Below are 15,056 nucleotides of genomic sequence, written 5' to 3'. Positions count from 1 at the left end.
GGTGGGTCTGTGGAATGGCTCACATCAAAACATCCTGCAGGCCCGAGTCGGTGAACTGCCCTTTCCCCCTTAGTTGGCTTTCAAAGGCAGTAGTGTTTCGCGAATGTGTGCACTGATGCCGAGTAGGAGCCTGAGAGATACCCTTAACAGGTATTGCGTGTACCAATGCAGTGGTAGTAGCTTTTGCTCTAGTGGTATTAGCCCTCAGGTCTTATGGAGGGTCCTTGCCCAATGCGTAGCAGATCTTACTACAGAGAACTATCCATCAGTAGATGGTACATTTCTGACCCGCCTTGTCCTTCTTTGTGGCAGAGAACCTCACAAAGATCTGTTCATCCACCCAATGTTCCTTAGCACAAACAATGGAAAAGCTCAGTGCTCTGTTGGGGTCCTAGCAATGGAGTCTCTCTTCCTCTTTTGAGGTATGAGATGGTGTAATTAAAGTTGGATGAATGATGGCTTGCTAGATGTGAAAAGTAGTCACCACCTTCAGTAAGAAGAGATCTTTAGTACGAAACACCAGGAAAAAAGTAGTAAAAGGAGGCTGGACCAAATTGTCCTGAAGCTCCCTTCTGAGGTTATCACAACCAGATAGACAATTTTTAATGTGAGGAGGTGCACTGGACAACTGTAAAGTGGTACATTTTAGGACAGTGAGGGGCAAACTGAAGTCCCACTGTGACATCACAAGAGATTCTGGCAATAAACATATCACAACATGTGATTTGAACAGGGACAGCTGGTCCGGTAAACATAAAAAGGGCTGACAAGTAGCCTTTAACAATGCCTACAGCAAGGCCTAACTGGATCAGAGACAGACCAAACAACAATATATCCGACAGTTTGGCCTGCAACGCGCCTGCCTGGCGGGGGCCGCACTAATCAACAAACCTAGCCCAGCATCTGGGTACAACACTTTCTTGACCCAATTTAAGGTCACTAGGATGACTTGGGCCTGGTCATTACTTTCAGAACTCTGGAGAGGAGAGGTATCAGTGGGAAGGCATACAAGAGTCCCGTTCATTGCTGCATGCAGAATGTACCTTGAGAACTCCAACATTCAAAACTGTTGACAATGCACATTTTCAGCAGTGGCAAAGAGACTAAGCCATGGTTCTCCCCTTCGTTGCACAACCTCTGGGTGTAACCGCCATTCTTGATCCGCTAAGCAACAGTGACTAAGCTAGTCGCACAAGTTACTTACCTTCGGTAAGGATATATCTTTAAGAAACATTATCGAGACTCTGAACCCACTTCAGAGTCTGCATATAACATTGAGCATGGTTGGCAAGCAGGATTAAGGCGGCAAGCAGGCCAATAAGCCTCAGAGCCATCGTCACTGACACCCAGGTTGGAAGCTGAAACATTGGGATCACAGCCTGAATGTCCTGGACTCGTTGGTCTGGAGGTACACGATATCCAGGATGTCTCCCATGAAGGCAACCTCAACAAAGGGTTCAGGTGTGACTGCAGTAAGTTGATTGAGAACCCTAACAATGTCAAGAGGTTCATGTCATCTGGAGGTGGTATGTGGCTGAATGTGGCGAGCCTACCTTTAACAGTCAGTCATCGAAGTAAGGTAAGACTGGTACACAAACCTCCGCAGATAGGCAAAGACCACCACCATCACCTTTGTGAACACCCAATTGGGCACCGGTGAGCCCATAAGTGAGCCCGGCAAACTGAAAGTACTTGTGGCTGACCTTGTTCTGCAGGTAGCCCCTAAGGGTCTAATAGATGGATGTGAAAATAGACACCAACATTGAATCTCTGGGTCCCAGGACAGAAAGATCCTGGGTCAGCATGATCATCTTCAATGTGTCCTTTAACAAGAAGGCATTTAGAGGGAAAATATCTAAAAAAGGATGCAGCCCTCCATCCTTCTTTGGCACAAAAAGGCTGGAACTGTTGGGGGATTGCCGGATTAGGGTCAAAAGACCCAAAGAGCATACTGTGGCTCAACTCTCCTTAAAACACTCCAGAATCGAGTCCGCCTTTTCACCAAATCTACTGGCACCATTGAAGGGGAAGTCCATTAAGGATGCCTGGATTCCCCTGAGAAGCCTATGGACCTTATCCATGTTGTCCCATGTGTGTCCCAATAGCCCTTCCTAGACATTATGTGTTGTCTATACTTGAGCAGATGACAAACTTACCCACAACTCAGCCATCCTGAATTGTTTGGGCCGAGGAACCCCGTAAGTCTTCTAGGACTGCCGGTAACATCTAACCGAACATGTCCAGTGCATGAGTGTAGCATCAAAAAGAAGGCAGTTGGCATTTACAAGGCATTGCTTGGCAGAAGAGAAAATTACCTGCCAAATGTTTCCATATGTTTGGAGTCTGCTGGTGGACAGCTGTACCCTCAAACACTGGCTGGATGCTGAGATAAAAAAGTAAAGATAATCTGTAGCTGGTCTCTGACAGTGGGTGACATGTCGAATGATCAGTGGGCCAGAACACAGTTTTGCACAAGTGCACAAAAACTTTTGATGGCCTTATTGAAAGTTAGAAGAGGTTTGTTTGATGCCTCGTCAGGCTGAAGGACAAAAGTTAAAACAATTGTTTTTACCTCTATAGTGGGGAGATGGGGGTCAAGGAGTTCAGCAGCCCTCATAATCACTGTTGCAAGTGATGTGCTTTCTCTGTTAGTTGGTCTAAGGTACGACACCAACCTAGTACCCACTGGCATCCTTTAAATCTAACGACTAATTGTGTTAATCATAATGGGAGTGAAGAGACTCTTCCCTATCCCCTCCATTCTTATCTCCACATTGCTGACTCCAGTCGTAAAAGGTGCTGTATTTTCAATGCACAAACACGCAGTAGAATAGGTCTAAGGGACTTAGAATTGGCTATGCCATATCGTGATCTTGATCGAAGTTGAGATAAAGTCAGAGACCATGATGAGTTGCAGCTCCTTTTCTGGTGTTGGGTGAGTTGGTGCTGTTGTCGACATCCGTTGGACCAGCGCAGACTTTAGCACATATCCAAAATCACCATCAATGCTGTTGTGGAACTCGAACTGTGTTCAAAGGGTACAAACAATGCCAAAGGAGGACTAAGCAGCAGTAACCTAACTGGAAGCCTCTGCATATCCTTGCAGCCTGAAGGTGTGCCAAAGAGAGACGGAAGGGTGCCAAAGATGTGCTGCATGGCCTCTCGAAAGGCTTCAACCTAGTGCAACATTGTTGATGGACCCAGGAACGCAGGATGCATTGAAATCAAATCCAGATTTGGGTCCTCTGTGAAATGAGAGCGAGACCTGGAGGCATGGTGACTCCCTCCTACTTTCTGCAGAGAACGAAAGTGGCAGAAAGAGGCCCATTCTCTCTTTGATTTTTATGTTTCTTCTTGGACTTACCAAAAAACTTCAACCCAAAAGATGGCCTGCCACAGGACTTTGGAACCTCTCAAGTCCGCATTCTCAACTTCAACCTGTAGCGAGACCTAAGTGGAGTCTTGCGGGGCTTTGCGACAACAAACATCCTTCAGATTCTTCACGGTGCAAGCATTAAAGCCATAGAATCATGTGCGGAACCTAAACAAACCTCATGATGATCTGCCATAGACATCTGTTTGCAACAACCCTTACAAGGCTTAAACTCTGCCGTCTTGGAGGTGACATGTTCCATGGTACTTTAAAACAAGAACTGACAAGAGGGAATTTTATGCGCAATGGATAGTGTTCACTCGTATAATCCAACTTGTTGGGTCATCTAGTTAATGCTCTAAGGTGGAGATACAACCCTTGTCAAAAGTTGTAATCAGACAGGCATACAAAGTATGACTGTTATATATAATTTTCAACAATTCTCAACCTGAGCAAATCTAGGTAAAAAAGTCAATAAAGTCCAATCAAAAGTACTGATATTCCAATAAAGTAGTTTCAAAATATATTCTTCTTTATTTCTTCAGCAGTTCATATGCAGTCACAACGCACAGTTCTTCCAATCATTTTCTTAGTGTACAATTCGTTGTTCCGTTGCACAATGGAAAATCTTTGAATGAAAAAAATGGCTTCACAGAGTGAAGAAATAGATGGGCGGAGTTTCTGATCTTCATCTGAAGGAGCAGAAACAAAGGAGCTGCGTCAGCAGGATTGAGTGACGCTTTTATGAGGCTCTATTCATCACTTGTGGAGCAGAACAATGTCGGCGCACAGACACAAAGTGTCACCTGCTGACAAGCAGGAGTACTACTTTTGGAGTTTCCAGTCTAGTGCCCTAGGGATTTTCACACGGGTAGAAGAATCCATCACAAATACTGGTGCTTGAGAAAATTGACAGTGCTAGGGCTTTGTTTCGTTTTTTTCTTAAAGGAACTTTTTTGTCTTCCTGGAGAAACCTCTTCCTGTACACAAATTTTGAGGGCGTTACACTCCTCTTACCACCATGGAAATAGATGTACTGTTGCAAAGTGGCAAGTAGTATGTGAATACCCGTTTGTGAATACTCACACATTTACAAATGTACAATTGTTCTTTTCCAGCCCTAGAATGCCCATTCTCTGCTCACAGCCCACCTGCACTTTATCTAAGAGTTAATCCATGTATTAGTGCATGGCTGCACCGTGGTAGCAGATGCAGGGTGTGGGGCAGATGAAGACAACAGCATTAGCAGGATTAAATATACTGTTGAGAAAGTGATTAAGGCCTTCGGTGTGACAGCTAGGTGAGTAAGTAGTGATGTGGTGTGGTGTGGGGTAGTACTTGGGGAGAAGGTTATAGTGTTATGGATGATGGGAATAGAAAAGCAATAGAGGCAGTGTCTACAAAGGGAATGGTGCCAATGGTCCCAATAGATGGTGGTACAAGCAGTGATAATGAAGGAGGTTGAGATAGTGAATGTAGAATATATAACCATGATTAGGTAGGCACAATTATAAGGTGGCAGCGGAAGGAGCATGCATCTAATGGTAGACCTCAAAAAAATATTGCGGTAATAATGGTGGTAAAGGTCCTACAAACAAAGTGTGTGGTGGCAAAATAGGTAGTACTGCTGGACTTTGTTGATGAGGAAGGAACTAGGGTCCGGAGGTGATTCAATTTTTAGAAGTAGGAGTGGAAGTGTTGTCGTTATGATAGTGTTGAATCATTGACACAAAGATGTTTCTCATGGTTTGTAGTGATTGAAAAAAGGGGGATTGGATGTGATATGCAAGTAGTGAAGGTATTGTTGGTGGTAAAAAGTAGCTCAGACAGTTACTTACTTACTGGTAGTGGCACTGATGAAAGTTGTGTTTCAGCACACAGTGGTACAAGCAGCAATAATAGTAGGGCTATTTTTTATAGCTGGGTTAGTTGTCATTAAAGGAGGAGAGGAAGTTGTGTGTGTGCAGCGATCATAGTAGAAATTCTAAAGTTACTGTTGTTGGTAGTACTGAAAAGTTCGACAATGGATGGTGGACTCAGTGATCACAGTAGAAATCCCAAAGGGACTGCTGATGGTGCTTCACAATGTAGAGGTGTACTAAGTGGTCAAAATAGACATTGCAGTGGGACTGATGGTGATGCGTTGTCAAGAAGCTGTAGTACAAACATCTGCCAAAATAGGACTAGTAGAGGTTTTGATGATGGTGATTTTGGCATGGAGGTTTGGGTGATAGCACGTGCCAGGGAAGCCCTGGTGATGGAGAACAAGTACTGTAATAGTGGTCTCTTTACCAAGCTGCACACAGGTTAGTATCAGACTGCCTTACCTTTTTCTGGGTCAGCTTGTTCTTCTTGTTTAAAATGTAGACAGCAGTGTCAATAGCAGCAAGAGCGACCTTTGCTTGGTCATCTGTCTCGATCGTCACTTTCAAAGAACCGCCCGGCTTCAAGTCATTCCTCACATTGCTTTCAATGTGCAGCTAAAGGATTAAAAAAAAAAATATTTAGATGCCTGACTTGACATGTTTTGCAATACACCTGAATTCTTAATGTTATTTTGAAGGTTTATTTTTTATATTAGAGCAACAGACCTTTTGTGTGTCAAGTGAATAAATACAGCAAGTGTGTCTAGAACTGATTCGGAAAGGCAAGATCCATGTAAATTGGTCAGGATCACACAATATGTAAATATATCTCATGTCTGTGTTTTGAATGTCTGGCATGGATCTGACCTATCTGGTCTTATGTTGGGCACCCTAGGCTTACTGCAAGTGAAAGTAGCTTAAAAATAACAAAAGTTATGGATAGGAGTTGGGAGTTTGTCTCTGGTAGGCAGTGAGATGCTTCACATGAAACAGATGCTCAAGAGGCACAGAGTGCATTAAGAAATACATGCCATGAGCTAATTCATCTGGTTCTCCCTAAATTGGGACCTACCTAAAATAATTGACAGGTACAGAATAACATGGAATGTATCTGAAAACAATGATTATATATAAAAGAAGATGGATTTTAAAAGGTTGAATACCTGAAAAGAAAGAATTTGAAAAACAACCATATGGCGTCCACACTACATTTTGTAGTACATCCAGTCGTACTACTGTAGCACTGCTTACTACAAAATACAGTTTATTTATTTATTTATTTGCGGGTTTATAACGCGCTAGGATCACCTCCCAAAGGAGTATCTCCGTGCCTTTGGCAACCTTCCAGCGCATAGCAGTAAGTATATAAAATTTACACTAGTTTTGGAATAAAAAGGTTTTTAACTGTTTTCTGAACGGGAGATACTCCCTACAAAGTCTCAAGGAAAGTGGGAGGCTGTTCCACAGCGTCAGGCCAGCAATTGAGAGGGCTCTACCACCCTGTCTAGCCTTTTTTGCTCTCGGAACCTGCAACAGGGCTTGTTCACTAGATCTCAAGGATCTCAAAGGTTTATAGGGAAAAAATCTGTTAGACAAATACACAGGGCCTTTCTTCTGGAGACACTTGTATATAATGCAACAAGTCTTGTACTTCACCCTTTGCTTAATGGGAAGCCAATGCAGGGTGTTCAAGAGGGTTTGGAGGGGGTGCGAGAGGGCTGATTTAGAACAAGACGGGCCGCGGTATTCTGGACTACCTGCAATCTGGCAGTTACTCCCTCATTTGCTGATAGAAGCAACCCATTGCAATAGTCCAAGCGACTCAACACTAAGGCCTGCACTAACGTCCTCCTGGTTGTGTCAGGGAGCAAGGGAAAAACTTTCCTCAGCATTCCGATGACATGGAAGCAGGACCCCACCACTTGGTTGCCATGTTGCTTCAGGGACAGCTCCTGGGCCAGACGCACACCGAGATTTTTAACCACCTGCTTGGGCTCTGGGACTGGGCCAAGATCTTGCGGCCACCAGTCGGGGGACCACAGGAGTTTGGCCTCACCGAACAGCATCACCTCCGTTTTTGCAACATTGCATTGCAGGAAGTTAGATGCCATCCTGTGGGCCACTGCCTTCATCCCCTGGGAGAAGGAGTTCTGACCACATCCGTGAAGTATTTAAAAGGAAAGTGGAGTTGGGTGTCATCCGCATATGACACAGGGATAAACCCTTGGGACCTCATGATGTTCGCTGGGGGGCCACATAGATATTAAAAAGGGTAGGGCTCAAACAAGAGCCCTGTGGCACCCCCTTCGAGATCCCCAACTCCTCTGACCGATAGGCACCCAAGGTGACTGTTTGGGTGCGATCTGTCAGGAAACTCCTCAACCACACTAGAGCCCCACCTTCTAGGCTGATGTTAACAAGCCTGGTGGTCATGATGTCATATGACACGGTGTCAAACGCCGCAGACAGATCCAACAGAACCAGGATAACAGAATGACCTTTATCCTGGAAAATGTGTAGATCGTCTGCGACTGACAGCAAGGTGGTCTCGGTGGTATGTCTCGGCCTGAAACCCGACTGGGATGGATCCAGTCCATTTGTCTCCTCGATGTATCTAGACAAATGCCTATTAACAAATTTCTCTATCACTTTACCCATAAAGGGAAGGAGAGAAATAGGCAGTTCACAAGCCTACAAGTGTAAATCTCCACCACTGCCTCCCAGGTCTTTTTATACAGGGGAGATCTCCACACATGTAGGTTTACTACTTAGGGGTCGATTACGATCCCTTTCGGAAGGGCTCTGAATCAGATTTTGGTTTGCCAAATCCAAAACGGAGCCCTTGTTCCTGACCGAATTGTACCCAGATCCGAACGGCCGATTACGATGCCCGGAAACCATTAGGGCTGACTGAATCGGTTCTGAAAGACATTCACACCGGGCGAGCCTTTCTAAGCCGTTTCTTACAGCTCTATGGACACGGCTTCTGAGCGAGCGATTATGATGAAAGATTCGGACAGCCGTTCCGATTCGGCTTGCCCGGAAGGAAATGGCTGTCGAAATCTGTCTTTGGGGTGCACAATTTTTCCCAGCCACCACTTTCTTCAATGGGAGCCTGTTTTCTCGTTCGGAACACAGGCTCCCTTTGAAGTCAATGGGAGTCCGACCAAATTGTTTCCGGAAGCATCTGGATGCATCCAAATCGCTGGGTTGAACTTCTCCGATCTGAGGCGTTCGGAAAGCATTCCTGAACCGAATTGGTCGGAATGCTTTCCGGGCAAGATTGTAATCTGCCCCTTAGTAGCAAATGAGGGAGGGACAAAGTGGAGTGGCTGGCAATGAGGAATACTTACTACAAAGTAAGAGGGGTTTAGGGAGGGTTACGGTGGGGTTTAGGGAGGACCATACTAACAAGAACACCCAACCACATAGGTATCAGACCATTACATTCACAAACTACACTTCTAAAATTACTACAGCCTAAAATGTCACAAATCAGTTGTAAATGTACTTCAGTCCAGCCTTTGAGTAAGTCTAGCACCAGACAGGGTCACTCATAGGTACTGTAACAAACTCTCATAAAAAATAATGAAGAAAGGACTTAAAATAAAACCTAATAGGAATTAATGTAAAAAAAATCTCACACATACACATCTGTGTATTTATTTAATTGTTTTAGCATTAAATATTGCAATAAATTAAGAATTAAATATTAGGCACTTTAAAAAAATGATTTAATGTAACTATTAATGAAAAATACAATTATTTTCAACACATTTACTAAATATTATTTTGATATTACAATGCTGATAAAGGAGGATTTTTGAATGTTATTGAAATATATTAATACAACCATTTATTATAATGTGTTTACTTTTTAGTTCAATAGCTCTTTATTTAATTTTTAGTCACATACAAGTACATAATTATCAGTGCCGCATAATAAAACATTATAACGTAATCTAGACTGAATTAATAACTCTTGACCATTTGTCATCTGAGTGACCATAGTCTGGAACATTGTAATAACATCGAACAGAGCCACTATGACATGGCATGGGTGCCCATCAATGATAATGATCGATAATAAACTAGTGCCATCTGCTGGCTGAAAAGATGCCTTGCCTCACATAAATCATGAATCATGTGGTCAACTTCTCGATATTGTTGTATTACTTCTGCATGGCATTCGCACTCTAAAATTCGGCATGGTGCAGTTACACTTAGTCTTAAGATAGTACCAACCACACTATTAATCATATAAGCCATAAGCATATTTATCCTGTCAATCTTCCCTCATGATCAGAAATGGGTTTCACGCCTTATGCGCCTCTGCCTGTTGATGTATTCACAATTATGCTGCAACATCAGCTTGCGCTCAACTGTGCACATCTTTCAACCATACTCTGACTCTGCTGCTAGCGCCGCTTTTAAAGACATGGCTTTAATCTACTTCGCCCAAATCAATGCCAGACCCTGAAACCCTGCAGAATGTTTATGACGTTTGAACCATGGGACTTGCCCCAATTGCACCTGCCCGCCCATTACATTTGCAAGGAGACGAAGCAGTTTATCCAAAAAGCCCCTAATTATTGAATATTCTGATATCATATGACACAACATTTGCGCTCACTGCTTTACATCAGGGACATGCATGTAAAAAAGTAACTTGTAATAACCTTAAACTTGTACGTTCAGTTTTAGATGCCTCCACCCTCTGGTTTCAGGGCCTGGAGACATGTAATTTTACACTTAGGTGTAAATCAACATTCAGAAATGGTGAATACCAAACAAATGTAGATTTACACCTTGGTGCAGGAGTAAATTTACACGTAAATAAATCTGCATGTATAAATTTACCTTTCGGGCCAATGAACTCTAAATTCTTTGGGCAAGTAGATCAATCAGTCTTTAGCTTAAACGGACTTTAACCCAAAGAACGTTATTCAGCTCTACACAGGGAGTAATACAATGTACAGAACTCTCACATCGTCCCTTAATCAATGGCCCTTCAATTTATTTATATTGTTCTCACTTCTTAACATTAGTGGCAGGCCTCCTGTTTTTAATATTTCCATTATCTGTCAAAGCACAAATTGCAGTGAAAAGATTGTTGCTCTCTTCATAGCAATGCAGATCTTGTTCTTGGTTTAACTTCATAAAGATGCTATCATATACCTTTTTCCAAATAACAGAATAAATGGAAGTGCTTTCTTCTCCCCCGCGAAAGCGAGATATCACTCCCCTTCAAAGGTTTTAGTTCCCCATCCCTTTCAAGTTTTTTTACCCTTCCTTCACAGGAATCCTCCACATCCATCCACACCGAGTTGGCTACAATCTCGTCCCCGAGGTAGTAGTAGACGACCAGCCGGATAGATGGGATCATATCCCCAGTGACCATGAACTGGATATTGGTGAGATCTGTCCTTGCCACTCTCCTCAAGAAGAGTATCTGGCCTTTGTTCAAAGCCTGTGAAGGGGGAGAGAAAGGAACACTGACGTCACAAGGAACAGGAGTATAAGAGTAGACTGTAGAGAGGAGGAAATGGAAGAGGAACTGAGTGGAAGAAAAGGAATACAAGTGAAGAGAAAAGAGAAAGAATGGGGCAAAATGGAGGTCTAACAAGAAAAGAAGAGAAATGAGATATAATTTGAGTTGTGGGGAGGAGTGAAGGGGAAACAAGATAGCAGTTAGATGAAAATGTCCAGACAGTGAAGAAAAGAATGCAAATTAAAGAATATATGCACAGTTCTGTGATTTAAAAACACATGAGGAGAAATGAGAAATAACTGATATCCGGATCTTAATCAGCTTTATAACATGTCTGATAACTCTTCAAGGTTTTCCACTGATTTGACAAATTCAACCTATGTTTACTGCTATGCTTCAGAAGGGCCGACATGTTTGATGTACCATAAATACTTTATATGCACATCTTTCCTATTTACTTGTTCTAAAATGACCATCTGCCATCTTAAAATTGTAAATTCAAATTAAAGTCTAACAATAAACTAAAGGAAGGCTGGCTGTGGCCTGCATGAGCATGGATGCACATGCATGACGTGTAATCTTGGAATGCTTGTCCTGTATGTGAACAACCATTCCAAGAAGGCTATGTGTTTGCATGTGTGTTGATGCACTGCCAACTATCTTCGAATGGTCCTTGTCATGCATATATGTGCCTACTGATATACCAGATGCCATTTAGGAAGAACTATGTTTACACTTGTCACGACAGAAAAGCTAACAAGCACTGACAAAGGCAACAGAGCTCTACCCAGGTATTAAAGAGATGACTGATTGTCTTTCCAAGTGTTTGTTTTATATTTCTGGATGGCCGGATGTCGGATGATGGCTGCCCTCTTAATATTTTGTTCCCATTGCACGATGACTACCCTTGAGTGAGTGTTTAAAATCTGTGGTGTCTTCCAAGAGGTCAGTCCGTAATGATTTGGGAAGCCAGTCAAGGCTGACAGTCTGATGCGATTTCGAGGACAGCTGTTTCTGGTGCTTGCTATTCACTGCAACCTCACCAACTGCAATTGCCTCTTCAAATTAGTTATTTTAGGAATAGAAGTTGAATATTTTTGATAGATTTCTATGTACGATTTGTACTTTTTCGTGATATTTTCTAGATCTCACTTTTTGAAACAGATTATCATCACAGACTGAGCTGCAGATCCATTTCTTCATACGAGCCCTGTTCTGCTCATCCGCAACGACAGAAAGACATAATGGTGCCTTCAAGAGCCCTTCACAAGGCACAGTCGCAGTATATTATCGCCCATTGGAGAAGATGATCTTTCCTTTCCCTTACCCACCTTTAGCAGCAAGTTACACAAGATATTTCACAACAGCACATTCCTGCTTCAGTTCTTGGTCTTTAGACCAATTTCAGAACTCTGCCCCTACTCACTGGATGTTTGCATACATGCTTTGATTGGCGTGTGTACCTTCCACCTGTGCATCAAACACATGCCTCCAACCCCTCTTTGGCTCCCCGATTACCTTGCAGACCTGCACCTCTGCTCCCTACTTTGACGTCTATATTATTTGTTGGGTTTCACTCTTCGGATTCTGCGACTCATCTTGGGTCTTCAGATTCCAGTCCTGTCCTGGTTTTGTTTCCATCCCTGCCTTGCACGTTATTAACTTCTGCCTGTGCTTATTTCCTGCTCATCCTGGTTCAATGACATCTGCATATCTATTCCTTTCCTGAGTGCCTGATCTCTGGGAATCTTTTAATATTATTACTCCATGTCAGTGCTGTTGCTGCAGGACAAGGAAGGTCAGCAGGTGTGCCTGCAGTTACTTTGGCACAGTTATTTTATCCCAATAGGTCCACAGTGGAAGTGATACCCAGACATTGTTAGACCATATGGCAACTGAGCCACACTAAACAGAAATATAGCCCTTGTTAACCTCCACCCCCAATGCACAGACTCAATATGCTGCTAAAGGCTTTGCAATTTGCCCGCCTGTGGATACAGAAGAGATTTTAGAAGCTCCTTAAGTCTATCATGTTCTGATGTCTGTCTTAATTTTCTTTCTCTAGTCCCATTTAAGGCATAGCCCCAGTCACCTTCTGCAAAACATCTGTGTGCTTTATTACTGTCCTCAACTGCCTCCAGGGGGAAATGATTATAGCATCGTGATGCGCCCAGGTGTAGACCCACCATGTAATACAGGAAGTTGATCACTTCAGGCTTAGCAGTAACAGGCTTCAGGTTAAAGGATGCCAGTTCGCCAGGCTTCACCGCAATGCTTCCACGTGCCGAGATGTAGAGGTAACTCTGGCTTGAAGATTGGTAGGCACTGACAGTCACCCTGCTGGTTTCTGAGTTTTCCCCCTCACCGACGGTTGCCTAAAGAGAGGATGGGGGGTGGAGGGAAAAACAATATAAAAAAAGAAGGTCATAGTTCAGTGTGGTCTCACAGAGGCAGAGGGGACCCATGGCCTACTGAGTGACATCAGTAGAAAGCGTTGTGGTTCATCAAGCCTGTCCATCTAGAGATCAGAGTGATCAAGTGAGTAAATATGAGTGTGTGTGTGTGTGATTGAGCCAGTGAGTCAGTATAGAGTGAGCAAGAGAGTGACCGAGTTTGAGTGAGTGAGCAAGCAGCTGAATGAGTAAGCAAGCAAGTGAGTGATTGACTTGCCAATTGTTGGACCCCATATTCTACATGATGGTAAACACATTTCTTGCACTTCACGGTGGGGCGGATGAGAGAGCGAAAGAGCGAGAGAGAGATAGACAAAACCAGAGAAGAGGTAACTAAGCTATGGTGATAGAGATTAATACATAAACAACACCAAAAAGACCCGTTTGGACATTCCACTGGAAGGTTCAGGTTAGGAGAGGTAAGGCAGGCCTGCTGTTGAAGCAGCTGGTTCCAAGAATGCGCACCAGTTCACCATGCTTCATCACACACAAAGCAATCACACAAAACCCCCCACATATTTTCACTTACAGCATCCAACCCCTGCACACTCTGTTATGGTAAGTGGTTTGAATACATCAGGGCATCACCTTGATTGCTATTTAGCACTCACTTTGTAACCCTTTTATTTAGACACCCGTCTTCTTTCACTGTGCCATTTCCCTGCCCTGCTCTGCTCCCCGCTATACTATCACTAAACTTTCCTTCTCCACATAACTGCTACCTGCTGCTTTCCCAATCTCTTACACAGCTACTGTTCTCATCACTTTTCTAGGCTTGCTTAGACTGACCTTGCACCCATCACTTCTTCTTTCAGCTCTTTTCTTTCTACATGCCCCTGCCCCCTGTGTCTCTAGTGGGGTCATCATGATACCCTGTGGATCATTTGCTCCATCACTATGAATTTCTTGAAAGAAAAGCCCCCCAGGGTCTCAAAATCAGATCCCAGTCATAGACCTGTACCTCATCCATATAAGTGTTTCGCAGCATATTTGCAGTCTTTGCATGTATGTATGTATGTTTGTATGCATGCATGTATGTGGTAATTCCTAGCCAAAAGGCAGGGGAGCGCTGTACAGGGTCAAAGGCAACCATGAAGTCAACAAGTGGTAGTAGAGAAAGCTGGGTTGTGGACGGTTATTGCATTGTGATACAGTGCCCATTAAAGAGGTCCTGGGTGTAGAGATAGAAAAGGCCTGCTGCCTTGTTTTTTTCTTTTTTTACACATCTTAGTCTACCATCTGATGGTGCCGTGGCTGTGCCGAGAACCACCAGAGATAGTGAGCTTCTCTGCAGAATAAATAGGGGTGCTGGTTGTGATTGCTTTGTAAATGATGCAGTTGGTTTTGAAGATGATGCAGGATGGCAAGGGAGCCAATGGAGTTTCAGCAGGATAGAGGTGATTTGATCACATTTTTTAGGACCTGCAGAGACATGCTGCAACTTGTGGGATGCCCTAAGCATGGGCAGACTGTCTACCAAGTGTTTCGTTCTAAATAGCCAATTAAAAAACAAACGGTTTTAAAGTACGCTTTAAGCATGCTTTAAAACTATTCATTTTTTAGGTCTCGCCTAAACAGCTTACATGCGCTGCTTAGGAAGAAGACCTTTAGCCATCGGCAGAGCTTTTCCGGCAAAAACGCACACATGTTGCATTGCTTCCAATGGCAACACGTGCACGTTTGGCGATTTCCTTGCAGGAGCGCGCGGTGCCATATGGTGGCGCCAAATGGTCGCACGCTCCCGCAAGGGAAACGCTGCCTGCTCTCGGCCTCTCCCACCTTCCCCCTACTAGTCTACCGTGTCGCCTCATTCAACCATCGGCTTTTCAGCCTCGCAATCGTTTCAAGGGAAACGCTGCCTGCTCTCGGCCGCT

At 43.7% G+C, this 15,056-nt stretch overlaps 1 protein-coding gene across 1 annotated transcript in view; it reads right to left on the bottom strand.

Moving 5' to 3' along the window:
- LOC144756224 (complement C4-like) overlaps window positions 1-15,056 on the bottom strand; it is a 1,111,910-nt gene that overhangs the window by 686,561 nt on the left and 410,293 nt on the right. The window contains exons 12-14 of the mRNA XM_078645841.1: window positions 12,916-13,104; window positions 10,526-10,708; window positions 5,701-5,853 (exon numbers count right to left, since the gene is read on the bottom strand). Coding sequence (XP_078501967.1) covers window positions 5,701-5,853; window positions 10,526-10,708; window positions 12,916-13,104 — 525 coding nt within the window. The remainder of the gene's footprint in view (window positions 1-5,700; window positions 5,854-10,525; window positions 10,709-12,915; window positions 13,105-15,056) is intronic.

The sequence above is a fragment of the Lissotriton helveticus genome, chromosome 5_1, assembly GCF_964261635.1.
Source record: "Lissotriton helveticus chromosome 5_1, aLisHel1.1, whole genome shotgun sequence".
NCBI lineage: Eukaryota > Metazoa > Chordata > Amphibia > Caudata > Salamandridae > Lissotriton > Lissotriton helveticus.
This window is presented reverse-complemented; position numbering and strand designations above follow the sequence as displayed.